The sequence below is a fragment of the Dreissena polymorpha genome, chromosome 10, assembly GCF_020536995.1.
Source record: "Dreissena polymorpha isolate Duluth1 chromosome 10, UMN_Dpol_1.0, whole genome shotgun sequence".
NCBI lineage: Eukaryota > Metazoa > Mollusca > Bivalvia > Myida > Dreissenidae > Dreissena > Dreissena polymorpha.
Genome location: NC_068364.1, coordinates 67,909,116 through 67,925,243, shown reverse-complemented (window position 1 = coordinate 67,925,243; position 16,128 = coordinate 67,909,116). Strand labels below are relative to the sequence as shown.

The following is a 16,128-nucleotide window of genomic DNA, read 5'->3' as shown; positions in this document are numbered from 1 at the left end:
CTGTACAGGGCAAAAAACTGATTAAAATGTCTACATATTTTTACTTCTATAACACCTTTGTTACTTTAGAGTAATAAAAACCTCTAGCCTAACCATTATGCAGGGCCAGATTCGGAATATCCTGTGGACAGAGGCTGAGAAAGAGTTCTTTAAACAGTATGTTGAACACACCCTGCAGGGGAGTGAAACCCGTAGAGAATATTGGGAGACATGTTCGAAGGCCATATATAAACAGTTTACGTCTTCAACACGCTATGGTACTTTACTATTTCTCTAAAATATTCCTAGTAACAAAAATCTTAGATTTTAATTTTACCGTATTGCCTTCATCACAAAGTCTTAGTCATACTTATAGAAAATTGTTTTACTTATAGAAAATTGTCTATTCGTTCAAGTATTCTAAACAATTCAAAAAGAATCACTCGCAATGCAATCTTATATAATTTTAATGTAAATATCATATGTACCGCTGCGATACTCCAGTGGTAGAGCTTGGCGTAGAGCATATAAAATAAAGATCCTGACATCTCCTTTTAAACCTTGATTGATTTGTCGAGAGTGAATGATATAGTTAGAATAACTATGTCTTGACATAACATAAATAAGTTATCAAATTTATATTTCGAGGTTGTTTTTCATCATTTATTGGTGTACATTGAACACTGATATAATGTTTGACTTCTTGAATTAATATTGAAATAATTTTCACCAACTAGGTATATCATGCAAAGCACTGGCACGGAGGTTGCTTGTTACTCCACCAACACGTATCCTACGAGTACTTCCTCCATGGTTAGTTTGGATGCCATGGATATGGCAGAGGGATTCCAGATACTGTCTGCAGATGTAAAGACACGGGCCACTCGAGATGTGGAGACACAGACTTCCTTGTCACTTCCATTCCAAAGTGAAAGGTATGACAATTATTTGTGAATCATCATGAGCAAAGACTTCAGTCAATTCAATCAACGGCAGTATATATTCACAGTATCAGACTCCTTTGCTGTGATATTTTGCAAGATAATTAATGACTGCCTCTAAACTATGATTGTTATTGTTCCATTGTTGTTTTCTTGCTTTCTCAACATTGCCATAATGTGTATGCTTTATTTAAGGGTTGATGCTAAAGATGGTGACTGGGTGTTTATGGAACCAACAAAAGACCTGAAGGTAATCTGTACAAAAAACAACAGTCCAATAAGGGTGTTTATGTATAGGCTTTAATGATGATGATTTCTTTACACCTTACGGTCATAGATAACCCACAAAAGTGCAAGCACTTATTTTCATTAGGTTCCTGTTAATACAATATACAAGGAAGTCCGAGTGTGATATTCTAGCTTTTTAGAATAGACCGCCTTGGTGGTTCTTTATTGTGCCCAGTGTATAGCACCAAAACTCTGAAAACCCGTTTCTGAGTACACCAGTATTACGATATCCAATTTCCCGAGAACTACCCTTTTAATGCTGAGCGCCAGACAAGGAAGCTTTGGTTAGCAGTTGTATACGTCTTGTATGACACGGTCACTGATGCATGTGCTCCTTCCGGGGCTTCAACCAATGACCTTCACATGTCGAAGCGAATGCTCTACAACTGAGCTATTTGGCTGGTTAAATATACAAGTCCCTATGAAGGCCTATATAAAGAAAAGGCTGCTTTGCAGTTGCAAGAATTTCCCAAACTTATTTTATCAATAGACTGCATGATTAAAAAAGTTGAGCTTAACTGAACCTCTCTTTACCTCAATTTTCAGTAATTTAGGTGACTCTTGTAAACTAGTCTTGACCTACCTACTCAACATCATGAGCTCACATTCTTTTAAGCATTGCTTTATGATTTGATTGTTTATCAAAATCAGTTGTTTGTTAATACAGATTATGTGTAGTAGAACATCATCTCTACATTCTAGCCATTTAAATGTATCATCATGAAATATTTTGATTGGATTTTTATACTGCAGACTTAAACTTATGGTTAATGTATCTGTGTTACAATAGAAGAAATTGTCTTTACGACAGTTTTCACTAATTTTTGTTTAACCATAACAGCCTGATTCCAGTAATGGCGCATAGTACCTTCATCAATCTGCATTGAAGCGGTTAAGCGTTATCCTTTATATCAGATTCATAAAAGGCCAGCCTTATCGATGTTCTAAGTATGCCTCTATATTATAGCTTGAATTCACCTTAGAGGTAATTTGTTAGCATTTTAACTGTTCCAACACTACACACGTGTAGGTAATATTATTACAGTCATACCACCTAGCCAATGTTTATGGATTTAAAGTTACTAGCAACTATTCTCTTATTCTCTGGAAGCTACTGACTGCTCTTTTATGAACCAGCATTGAAGCAAATGACTCTGGTACTCTGAACCAATGTCAAGAATTGATCATAACAGGAAGTTTTGCACCGATGGGTCTCTAACCAGTGGTCATAAGATTTTTAACAGGATAGCTCTACTGAGCCATATCAGACAGCTGCTAGAAATTACTTATGTATACAGTTGATGGAAAAATGATATACTATAATTACTTATGTAAACAGTGGATAGCGTGGGTAATATTCTCTAGCTACTAATATAAACAGTAGATAGCATGGATTATTAATTACACACACTTATCATTGTGTCTGACTGATAATATGATCTGGGTTTGTAAAATGTGATTAATATTTGTAAACTTGTATTTAAATTTGGTTTTATAATACATTTTCAGGCATTGGTACACCTCGACAATTTGTAAGAGCTATCATATCATCATCACTAGCAGAAGAAATGAAGGCCCTTCTGGAAACTATCAGAGTAATGTTCTCCTTGGCTGGGCTAGCACACACAGACGAAAAGTCTGCCATCAACAGGTTATCACTGATTTCCTTTTTTCCACGTTTAGTTACAGTTGCTGACCCCGAAGGAGGGCATATAGTGATCGCACTGTCCATCCGTCCGTCTTTCCGACACACTTTGCGTTTAGGTTTCGAGAACTTGCTCATAACTTATATGTCGCTTCAGATGTAAGCTTCATATTTGGTATGCATATGTATATGGACAACGCCTTTCCATACGCACACAAATTTGCACCCCTTTGACCTTGACCATAGGGTCCGTGTTTAGGTTTCGAAATCTGCGTTTATGTTTCGAAAAATGCTCATAACTGTTATGGCACTTCAGATGTAACCTTCATATTTGGTATGCATGTGTATATGGACAAGGCCTTTCAATACGCACAAAATTTTTGACCCCTTTGCCCTTGACCTTGAACTTAGGGTCCTGCGTTTACGTTTTGAAATGTGCTTTTAGGTTTAATTTTTTTATCATAACTTCTATGTCGCTTCACATGTAACCTTCATATTTGATATGCATGTGTATATAGACAAGGCCTTCGATACGCACACAAAGTTTGACCCCTTTGACCTTGAACTTAGGGTCCGCGTTTAAGTTTCGAAATCTGCGTTGAAGTTTCGAAACATGCTCATAAGTTAACTTCTATCAAAGGCTTAAGCGTTTTTCGGAGGCATATGTCATCCTATGGAGACAGTTCTTGTTTTCAGATAATTTGATTTTATTCAATATTTTGATGATTTATCATTCAAAATGATGTTTTCATTTATTAATATAATAGCCACATGCTAACCACCTGAGTATGAGACATTTTACAAACTATTGATCTATCTATCCATCTCTATCTCATATTACTGACTTACGCCTCTCGCGAGTATTTATGGGAAGGCATATCTTTATTGTATAAAAATGATAATCTAATATCAATCAACAATTTAAACAAGCATAAAATGTAATGCAACCAGACAAATTGACCAAGTTAGAAAATATCCCCAATCTATCACCATGGAACAAGTTAATGGCCTACACGATAAACCCATTTAAGAGTACTCCAGGTAAAATTCTACCTTGGAATGCTATTGCGATTTATTATTTATTTGACCATAAAAAATATACATCATATACACTACGTACATTGAACATATATTCTCTTGTTCGATTGTGTACACATTCATTATCCGAAAGACGCTGTGTCCGAATTGGGTAAACATGACCTAATATCATTTTTCTATATTAATCATAAGTGATTCGAAAAATGCAATAGACGGATCGATACCTATAACTAAACCTTTACAAAAGCTTGAAGGTTTTTCGCTTACTCCAAACTTTAATATGTTTCGATAATTAATACATACATAGTGCGCCGCCATTTTCCACGGTTGCCTGAAGTACTAATATTATAGGTACGACGGGAACCAGAATAGCAATCTCCATGCAGAGTTGTCGTTCCTTGCTCCCACATACGTAAATGTAACCGTCGTGCAAGAGATTTACTTGTCTGGTACCCTGCCTCTTTTACTGCGGAAAAGAATTTACGTAGTGAAAGGGGAGGGAAGCCATACTAGAAATTGACTTGCTGGTTCACTCCGGATCAGCAGACGATTTATTGCTTAAATCTGCCTATCCTACTGAGGTGTCCGGAGATAGCCGATGTATCACGATTGTTGCTGGTAATGCACATTCGGATAACTTTGTTTGTCATCACGTCCTACCAGGTCTGTGTATTAACCAATCTAAAACACATACCTGGGCCTACTGTTGTATGAAAGTTAGATCTACTGACTACTATTTATCATAAATGGGAAATCTATTGTATGTCTATGAATAACAATTCATGCACCATGTCATATGATTTACTATCACATATGTTAAGATAAACTATGTCACCATTGTTTGCTCGCAATGTCCAGACTCTCTTTAAAAATAGCATTTTATCGTAATTATTCTGCAATAGTTGAGTAATGTTTTCTCCGATAACATTTTGCTCTGGCATTATTAAATCAGACTTACTAATAAATAATTTTTGTTCATATGTATTTGTCTTTGTATATGTCTTCACCCGTTTAATATCGTTTCAAACTGGAACGTGCATTTCAATCTCAAACCGGTGTCATAGTAAAATTCCATGTGGGCGGTGGACGCAATATTGGCTGGCAATTTGCAAATGTTTCCACGTGGCCAACGTTACCACTTATACAGTGTTGTATATAAAAATTACTGACAATTTGTGCGTGTCAACCCAAACTTTATTTTGTATATCACCTTGTTTGCTCAACAATATCAGTTAGTGTGGCATGAGAAAAATATTAACATGAGTTAAAAATGGCGGTCAGCGACTTATTTTTCTATGTTTTCATCCTTACTTTTGAAAGGTTTGTACATTTATTCGACATTATCCTCAATCACAGGATGATCTACTGAAATACATATGACCTCGGTGTAAATCATGTATACTTAATAAACATTGATACATAAATAAATATATGTTGTTATTTTTGGGGTTAGATTTCTTTCTTAGAACACTCTTACAGAAGTACGTTTCCTCTATAAGAAACTCAAACGTTATTGCCTATTTGAGAATGTCATTTGTTCTCTAATGTTAAACAGTTTCAAACTGTTTGTTTGAAAGTCTAGACGGAAATTCTCCGAAGACCCATCAAAAGGACTCAGTTTATGACAGTGTACATTAGACTTAACCTGATAATAAATGTATTCGCTCTTTGTCAGGTTTTGTCTGAAAGCACGAAGCAATCGCTTCAATTGATTGTCCGTAATAAATGAACTCGAATAAAGGCTTTCACCATTGATTTCCATTTGTGTGAAAACCGCACGCGGTTGTCATCTGTACAAATTTATCTGATTGAAAAGAAAGTGATATATAGATGCATGCAAAAAACTGATCAAATTATATTTACAAAACTTAATAGAAATGAACAGACCAGAAGTTTATTTTTACAAAGGCCAGTCGGTCCATTATGCAAATTGATGCAAAATATGTGTATTCCAATATTAAACAAAAGCTATTAAAACGATAAAAAAAACTGTGTTAAAACTTTATCACTTAGATACGTATTTTCACGCATTTGTAGTCCTTAAGAAAGTTATATTTAATTAAAGACCATTCTAACTAGGTTTAAGTTTTAAAGGCTTTATTTCCAACCCTAATATACTGATGAACAGCAAACAGCATAAAACCTGAATAGACTGCGAGTTACTGTTTGCAGTAATAACATTAACAAACGTAAGCCGGTATTAAAATGCTGTCGAGCAATCTTGATCATAATCCTTTCGAGATCTGATTAATGCGTTTGTAAATCCAACAACACCGACGAAACTGATTGCATTGGGCAACATTGCGTGATTTATTACATGAAATATTTCAATTACGTGCAAACGTTAACAAACATTTTTAGTTCGCACATAATATTTATTCACCATCAAGTAATGAATAAAAGCGAAAAACAAACAAACAATTCGTTAGCTTTTGTATTATCTCGCTAACAGATGTAAATTTAATTGATTTCAAATTGACGTATAGCGCACATAATGAACTATGCTTGACAAACGCTTGACCCTATAATCTGAAACTTATGCCGAGTATTTGATTGGGAAATTTATTACTTACTGTTTTGTGTGGACTAAGCTCCTATACGGGGGCATATTGTTCGGATTGAAAGAGGCATTCAGATACAATTGTTAACCTGGCGTGAAATGAATAGGCGTGGATTGGTTAATCAAACACGACTTGGGAAGAGTGAAATTTCAATGCAAATATATGTTTTTAATGGGCACCGGTATATAAGCTTTCAAATTTCATACATCGATGTGGGATTAAATAGCACAGCCACGAGACTTTGTGATTTTGTAATTATTTTGTATACTCGGTCACAGATTTAGAAACGCGATCTGAAATACGAAATTATTGTAATAAAGAACGACAGCAGGGTATAGAAATAACAATTGATTTTCATAGTCAGCTATTGAACTTGTTCTTCGTTAAATTGTGACCGTCTGGAAACCTATTGCCCGTTAACAGTTGTGGAACTTGTGATGGATTTTCAGTAAATGGTATTGCGACTTAGTGAACATTTTTAACGATGGTATACGTAACGGTCCGATACGGGGGTGAGTATAATGTTATTAGTTAATAACATATGAGGCGGGTCGTAGATCAAATGCGAATTGTTTGTTGTATCTCGTGCTTTTAAACTGTGTCTCACCGCTTGACAATTTGTTTCTTGCCATACACAAAGGGCAACGTGCTTTAATAAGGATTCTCTCTTGCTGTTGCAACTCATGTTTAAATGAATTTATCTGGGAAAACGGGGCTTAATGCATATGCTTAAAGTGTCGTTCCAGATTAGCTTGTGGAGTCCACACAGGCTAATCAGGGACGACACTTTCCGGTTGTATGGAATTGTTCGTTTAAAGGAAGTCTCTTCTAAGCGAAAATCTAGTTGATTCGGCAAACATCGTCCCTGATAAGCCGGTGCTGACTCCACAGACTAATCTGGACGACTCTTTATGCAAATGCATTAAGCCCCGTTTTCCCAGGGCGAGGCTTGATTATTTTTAAATGCTTGTAAGATTTCTTGAATACAAATTGAAGGTAATTCACCTTAAACATTTGATAGCAATGTCGGGCATGTTAATTTATATCTATGTTAAATTGTAAATAAACAATCAGTAAAATAGAGGTCTATATAAAGGTAAGCTCGATCGAACTTATTTATAAATATAAACACCTATGTTTCACTGCGGTAAATTTTATTTATAAAATAAAATTATTTGAATTGCATAAGTACATATGGGAACCTTTACATAAGTTTGCTAAGAAGGCAGACAATTTGAATTTGAAATCGGTATCTCAGTTGTTTCGAGTATGTTCCATGTATTATGTAGATGATCCGTGCTATGAGAAAACGGGGCTTAATGCTTGTGCGTAAAATGTCGTCCCAGATTAGCCAGTTCAGTCCGTCTAAACTTTCCGCCTAAACTGAATGTTTGCAAAGAAGATACTTTTTTAATGAAAAGTATCATAATTATGATGTGTCCGTGATTAGCATGTGGGACGACACTACGCACATGCATTAAACCCACTTTTTATAGAACACAGCCCATGTATTCTTCTATCTATATTTTTTAATATTTTCATATATAATATCAACGACATCAAATCTTAATTTAAAAAGACTATTAAACTTGCAAGAATGATGCAAACAGCGAAAGGCAGACTAGTTGATCAAGTATTTTTATAATCTAAAAACTAAAAAAGTAATCTGAGATAAAGATTGTGGATTACATACATGCATAAGAGGATAATATCAGTAATTGCGAAAACGTGATATAATATGTATTTAACTATCCTCTAACTACGATATGCTATGGGGCAATTAAAGGCTTCAAAGTGATTAAATACCTTAATACATGTATACACACGAAAATTGACGTAATGAAACTAATGTTAATATTTCCAGTTCACGTACTCACTGGCTGACTGATTGACGGACTGTCTGAACCAACCTATTTACTTACTAATTGATTAACATCGACGCTCCGAAACATTATGTTATTCAGTCGGTCGGTTATTAACGCATTTCACTAACTTTTAATTGACGTTTCTTGCAGACTTAGTTAAATTAATTAATTAATTAATTAAATAAAACGGACTGTTTAATTAACATAAATTCATCATCAACTCTTTCCTATACGAACATTTATGTCTAATCATAAATATCTTCAATCATTCGAAAAACTCGACTAGCTGACTTGCTGACTCAATTACTCACTGACTCACTGTATTACTCACTAACTCCGACTGACTCACTAACTGACACACTGACTGACTGGCTCGCTCGCTGAGTCAATGTCTTACTGACCTACTGACTGGTTGACTGACTGTCAAAAATAAATACATCAATCCATCTATCCACCCATTTATCAATCACTAATCAACCAACCAGCCAATCAACTAATCAATTAATCAACAAATCAACTAATCAATCAATCAAATAATCAATCATTCAAACAAGCAGCCAATTAACGTTCGTTTGGCGTTAAGGTTATGCAATATCTTTCTTCAACACTTTCTTTTTCTCTGACCAGGGAGAAAAAAACTTTATAATATTCATACAATGGAAACATCAATCTTGTTGATGTTGTTCTGCTATCATCAACTCGCGTTCGATTATACGCCAACAATGCCCTCTAAATTGACTTCAAGTGTCATTACAGACAGTGCTATTATCGACGCGCATTCACTTTTGTCCATTTTATAGCGATATTTTATCTACAATTCAATTGCTGCATTTGGAGTAGGCAATTTATGGAGACATGTTCTGTTTGTATATCGGTAAACGAGAAATGATAATATTTATTTTACCATTTGTACGATAGACATGTTATTGATTTGAAGTTTACTTTTGATTTACTGATCATGTCAGGCATGTTTAATCCATATTTGAAAATTCGCAAATATTTCGTTTGTTGATTTTGTAGCTTAACAATGACACATAAAAATTAATCAATTTAAGGACTTCACACGTGCTCTTGTTTATAAGGATTAATGATGGCGGTCCTAATTGTATGTGTACAATGTAAAAATGTTGCCTCGGTAAATAACAGCCGCATTGAAACCAAAATGTTTGCTTGGTGCTGTTGAGTAGCGGGGCGGGGGGGGGGGGGGAGGGATCTGAACGAAATATCCGCTCGAACAAAACATAGCCCACCTGTAAATGTTAAGTACTCGCAAATCCACTGCACATGTAAAGTACACGCATAACTATGCCTAGCTACTTAGATCTGCTATACGATGTGTTATGCTAAGCTATATATATGGGAGTAATTCAATGTGCTTTATTGAAAACTGCTATATGCTTTATCAGTCAATCTCAACTATGATGAACTATTTTATGCTTAACTAAACTAGGTACAGCCAGGTGTTTTCGGCATAGCTGTTTTACCAAGCTTATAAGCTGACTTTCGTATGTGTCCGATGAAATTTGAATACAAATTTCCCGCCAATAGGCCAGAATATTTCGAAAAACAAAACGTGCAATCTACAAACTGGTAAAACATTAACATTTATATGTAATTCAATCGACTTTCTATTTTTGTTAAGTATATGGTATGAAAAATGCGTTTTGCAACGATGTCAACTGCGTGTTCAGCATGAAGCAATTGTATCTCAAATGAAAAGGCTTAATATAATAATATAAGGGGTAGAACAGTTTCACACTCAACTCTCGACATCTATACAGGTTTTGTTTGTTCCTTTATATTTAGAAGATTGTCAGCGCCAGAGCGGTTATTCTTTACAGGGGCCTTTTCACAGATTTAGGCATTTTTTAACTTATTCATTAAATGCTTTATATCGATAAATGTAAACATTGGATCGTAAAAGCTCCAGTAAAAGATCAAGAATTAAATTAAAAAAAGGAAAAGAACATTGCCCGGACCAGGTTTCGAACCAGTGACCCCTGGAGTCCTGCCAGAGTCCTGAAGTAAAAACGCTTTAGCCTACTGAGCTATTCCGCCAAATACGCACACTAGACGTATTTTATAGCTTATATAAGCAATCTTCGTAGTTACACAAAATTTAACGACAAAAACAGAACTTTCCAAATTATTCAATCGTTTCGCGTTGCAACGCTTTATAATTTTTAGGTTTTAAAATCGTCAAAAGATGCATATAATGGCTATATTAGACCATGGTAAATGTTCAGTATTACTGTTTCCTCACAAATATCATAACTAAAACGAAAATTTGCGAATCTGAAACAACTTTTTTCAATTTTGTCAATTTACCAAAGCGTGAAAAGATCCCTTTAAGGCTTTGTTCTAAAATTTAGTAATTACAACCAAATTGCAATAGTTGCGCTAATATATTTAAGATCATATAATTATGATTGTTCCCTATCCTGATATTCTACAATATTTTAAATTGTTTTCGCAATTGACCGTTAAACATGTTAAATAATATTGTGTTTGGTCATGTTAGTTCCTTATGTAAGAATATTATATAGATATAATATTATTTATATAATTTAATACATAGGTATCTCTTAAAATAATTATAAATTTGAGCCTCGCCCATTACACGGGATGCATGTGCGTGAAGAGTCGTCCCAGATTGGCTTGTAAAGTATGCACACTTTTCTACTCTACTGGATGTTCGTCTAGATGTGACATCATTTATATGAAGACTTTCATAAAAGCGGAAGGAGTTGACCCTGATAGCCTATGCGGACTTCACAGGCTTATCTGGGACGACACTTTATGCACATGCATTAAGCCCAGTTTTCCCATTTATATTTACCTTCTTCCGTCAGAGAGTCAGCAGGAGATCTTCAACCCCTGCTGCCGGACCAGCCTCCTCCTGAAGAACATCCGGTCCCGCTGCAACTGCGACAATTATGGTACGTCACTATAGCCACTTGGGTGGGGGTCGTTTCAAAACCATCCTTTATATGACCATTTAGATGGTGATATCAATATCTTCCATTGATGTCTGCATAATAGGCACATTGATGTCTGCATAATAGGCAAATATGCATGCATATATGGCGTCACATATTGTAATGTCATTTTCGTACTTTTCAAACACAAATAATATTTTTAACCTTGAATACACAGTTTTTAATAAATTGTTCTTAAGTATGCAGTGGATACGCTTGAAATGAAGACAATAGATTACAACACGACTCTGGTGTGCCAATGGGCGAATAGGCTCATTTCAGGGTATTTGGCGAGGTTTTCCAATTATGGTCATGCCACACAATAGCAGAGTTTCAAACTTAAAGTATAACAAGGATTATAGTTTCATTCATCTTTCCATTATAATACAAATGTACAAAAGATGATGTTATGTCGCACATTTTGCCATCGTCTTCTATTGATAACAAGTTGACATATTTTAAGCAACTACCATTTCTAAAAAAATATGTCATTTCATTCTCCCAACGCTTATGTATGTCTTCCAGTACTAGTATATCATGCTTCCTTTTTAAATTTCGCTCTAGATTTGTTTAGGTGAAAATGCGTGTTAAAAATCCACCATTTTGTCCTGAAAAAGTACGTTCTTATCCCAAACCGTGTACATTCCAGCCGATATCGAGCTTTCTGATGAAGCCGGGAACGTGAAGAACCTCCGAGATCCCGGGCACCAGCAGCGGTATGCCAGCGACTTTCTGGAAGAGAGAGAAACGCTGGTTCTTCTCACCGTGGAAAGTAAGTAGCCCGGTTATAGTATTTGCAATGACGTCATGCGCTACATCATACGTATGCAAAAATACTAGTATTGATTGGTTATATCGTCACTTTATGCTAGACGACCTAATTTATTTAACTTGATGAGCAATGCTTAAAGCGTAAATACTGTTATGTAGTCATAAGGATCATAAATACTTGTAATTATAATTACGCCCTGCATGACGTCATACAGCAGTGCCGATTATCGTAATGGTGAGGGTAGTCGAATGTGAACTAGTTATATTTGTATTTCTTTTAATACGTTTGGTAATGCGTGACTTAGTATATGTGTCCGAGCAATTTTTAAGTTTTTGGTCATAGCATTATCTTATTATTGACGTCATTTCTTGGCAAGCAACTTTAATATTAATGGGTTACCGAATATCGTGACGGTGTTTATAGACTTATATGCTCTACCAGCAATGGCATAGCTAGGTTTAATCGATCGTAACGTCGTTTGCATTGTCTTTTTATATATATATATATATATATATATATATATATATATATATATATATATATATATATATATATATATATATATATATATATATATATATATTATCAATATTAATTGCATTGCATCATGTGTTACTTAATATATTTACGTAAAAAATATATGGGGTGGTGGTGTTATCGTGACGTCACGCGTTGCGTCTGATGTGTATGAGCAATGATCGAATAGTATGAAATCCTGTTTTGTGTATTTTTGCAAACATATTTTCAATTTGTTTGATATGACGACACCAATTACTTAATAATGCTTTATGTATGAAGATCAATGGTACCTTTTTGAAAATGCATACACATACTTAATGTCAATTACAAATGCAGTTCTTAGCTTAGGGCATCGTTAACAAGTTTATATACAAGTTCGTTTGTCATTTGCGAACTACCCGTCATATAAGAATGTTTATAGGTAAATAAACAACAATATGTTATTCATAATTAAATGACATTCCACTGAACCACGAGTTTTTTTCTTCGAATGAATAGCCGCACAATCGAATGCAAAAGAGTGGTTTGCAAGCAAATAAGCAACGAAACTTCTAAACGTATTTACTTGATGTGACATTTAATATATATAAGTAGGCTTATACATATTTTACATATTTAGAATTGCACTGAAAAGTGTAATTTGCTGTGCCGGGCCACAATTTGGATTCCTTTCCGTTATATAATTGCGAATTTCAATAACAAAAATGTTCTCTGTTCCATATTCTAGAAAGTCACAGCGACCCTCCACTGATCATGTATAAACCGCTGTTACAGGCGGGCGACGGGGTGCTCAGCGAGGAGTTTCTAGGTATGATATTCACACAGTTACCCCACTCACCAACATTAAAAGGATAAGTATAAATCATAGTTCAGTTAAGTACTATCTTAACCCATTTATGCCTAGCTTCTAGAAAAAAGGCCTTGGCAAACAGCGTAGACCCAGATGAGACGCCGCATGATTGCATTGCTACAATAAATTTCTGTCAGAAAAATTCTAAATTATATAGAAATAAATATAGTATACTTCCCTAATTTTGGAAATAAATTGATCCAATTTAGAAGGATGGGAGAGTCCACTAAGCATACATGGGTTAAAACACCATCGTGTTTGTTGGAAGGGTGGAACCAGTATTTGGTGACTTTGGACACCATGTCTACTACGACCAAGCGACGTGAAACCAATATTCATACCTACGTCCTGTCTGCCTCTTCTGTCCGTCTGCGCGTCTGTCTGTTACGACTGAACAAGTTTATTTCTCTGTATAGATGTTATATCCTAATCGATCCAAAAAACGTGTATAAAGAAGTTTCATGTCGTGTGCTCTTTCTAGAAAATTATTTTTCTTGTATTCTGATTTCAACTGGCTCCAGCTGATTACTCTGTTTTCATTGTACATGTATAACAAGCAATGAAGTTTAATTGCTGTTGCCTCTAAGTGAATGATTCGTAGTTTAATTACTTTTGTTTAAGTCCCAATTATTCTCATCGCTTAAGTCTCGATGTTTCCAATCGCGGTTTAAGTACATGGTATTTTTTCTAGATGCTAGGTATAAATGGTTTAAGTACATGGTTCATGTTCAAATGCATTTTTTTCAATCCTCAATGTTATTTAGAGTGCCAATCTTACGTGGTTTATTTGCGTTTATATTGTTTTACGGTACACACAATTTCATATCATCTTAACAGCAAGTTTGCTGAGGAAAATAAGAACTTAACATTTGACATTTGATCAATTTAAGTTAATCAACTATTGAACATCCAGTGGGATCAATACCTGTAAATCGACGACAATATGTCATAAATGGAACGTAGATAAATGTAGTAACCTGTTTTTTTAACTTAATTTTTTTTTATTGGCATGTTAAGGCCGTTTTTCAAGGGGATGATTAACTAAGTAAGATGTGTTTTTAACTTACCTGATCACAATGTACTCATAGTGAGCTTGTGTAATCACCTTTTGTCTGATGCCCTGCGTCGTCAAACTTTGCTTTGTGATCATTTAAAGGTCACAGATATGCAATTGTTCGTCTAGCAATTTTTGCGGCTCTAGTAGCTTTCTCAATATCGCCTTAAAAGTCACTAAAACCATAACTCAGGTTTATAACTTAAACAATAAACAAATGTACATTTTCAGCTCGACTTGCATTAAAAGGCACTGAAATACAGAAAAAACGAATCCGATCAAGCAAACGACGGGATACGTCCGCCAACGTCACTGAGCAGAAGGATGTGACGTCACGCCAGGTGAGTCGAGAAAAGAACGTGGACAAAACAAAATCGTCCAGTAAGTCGGACAAAAGAAATAGTGCACGATCAAAGCGCTGAGGCGACCCATATAACTGAGCTTGTGGAATTGGTTGTGTTCTTTTTTAAACACAATTTGGATTATTTTTATGTTTTAACTTATTATTCACTGTGCACATTGAAGAAAGCGCTGATGAGTGAATTGTATTGTTTGTTATTGTCAAATGACTCTAAATAATAACTTGTTTCATACATAAAACATAATTTGTTTTTTCGCTCCCAAAATGCACAGATAAGTGCGTCCATCCTTCCGAACGTGCGTACGCCTGTCCAGACTGTAACCTTATTGGTTCTCACTCTTTAATAATGGACTCACATTATCGCTACATGACGAGCTTATCATATGTCAAGGTCGCACTCACTATAAACCAGGTCATGGGCCAAAATAGACATAATATATTTTGTTCGAAATTCAACCCATTTATGCCTAGCGTCTAGAAAAAAGGCCTAGCAAACATCACAGACCGAGATGAGACGCCGCATGATGCAGCGTCTCATCAGGGTCTGCGCTGTTTGCTTAAAGGAATTTCTGTAAGAAATTTTCTAAATATAGAAATTAATATACTAGACATCCCTAATTTTGGAAATAAATTGATCCAATTGAGAAGGATGGGAGAGTCCACTAGGCATAAATAGGTTATGACATTATTTATGCTGCTGACAGATTGACATAAAATTAACACGAATGATGACCACATGCAGACGCTGTGTAGCGTCAAACACAAATGAGTTGCGTTCCTAGAAAACTGGGCATGAGCGTAAAGTGTCATCCCAGATTAGCCTGTGCAGTCCCAACAGGCTAATCAGGGACGACACTTTCCGCCTAAATTGGATTTTTGCTAAGAAGAGACATCATTTAAACTAAAAAGGTCATTAAAGCGGAAAGTGTCGTCCCTGATTAGCCTGTGCGGACTGCACATGCATTAATCCCGGTATTCTCAGAACAAGGCTCATATATTCTTTCTTTATTACAACGATAAAGGTAAAACATACAAACTGCATGTGGTTTTAATTATTTATGCTGCGGTTTTAAACAAATGGATGATGTTTTGTTGAGACGACATGTTGCATGAACATGTAAAAGTTCGAAAAGTTATGTACGAATAATGCAGCCTGCAAAATTATGTCCGAATACTTCATCAATAAAAATAATGTTCATGCGAAACAGCAGTGCACTATAGGGCACGTAATGTTTTAGGTAAAAATCGAAACATGTCATAAATAGTGCCAATTGACC

The 16,128-nt window shown here is 35.3% G+C and overlaps 1 protein-coding gene across 2 annotated transcripts; it reads left to right on the top strand.

Moving 5' to 3' along the window:
* The first annotated feature begins 6,479 nt into the window (after positions 1–6,479).
* LOC127848791 (uncharacterized) lies at positions 6,480–15,033 on the top strand. Of its 2 annotated transcripts, none has more exons than XM_052381402.1 (5): positions 6,480–6,964; positions 11,170–11,256; positions 11,945–12,067; positions 13,314–13,394; positions 14,722–15,033. In XM_052381402.1, exons 1-5 carry the CDS (start codon positions 6,937–6,939, stop codon positions 14,910–14,912), a joined length of 510 nt encoding a protein of 169 aa, XP_052237362.1. In that variant the 5' UTR covers positions 6,480–6,936; the 3' UTR covers positions 14,913–15,033. The 2 variants fall into 2 exon arrangements, with proteins under 2 accessions (XP_052237362.1, XP_052237363.1); XM_052381403.1 differs by lacking the exon at positions 6,480–6,964 and adding an exon at positions 9,134–9,191.
* The last annotated feature ends 1,095 nt before the right edge of the window (positions 15,034–16,128 follow it).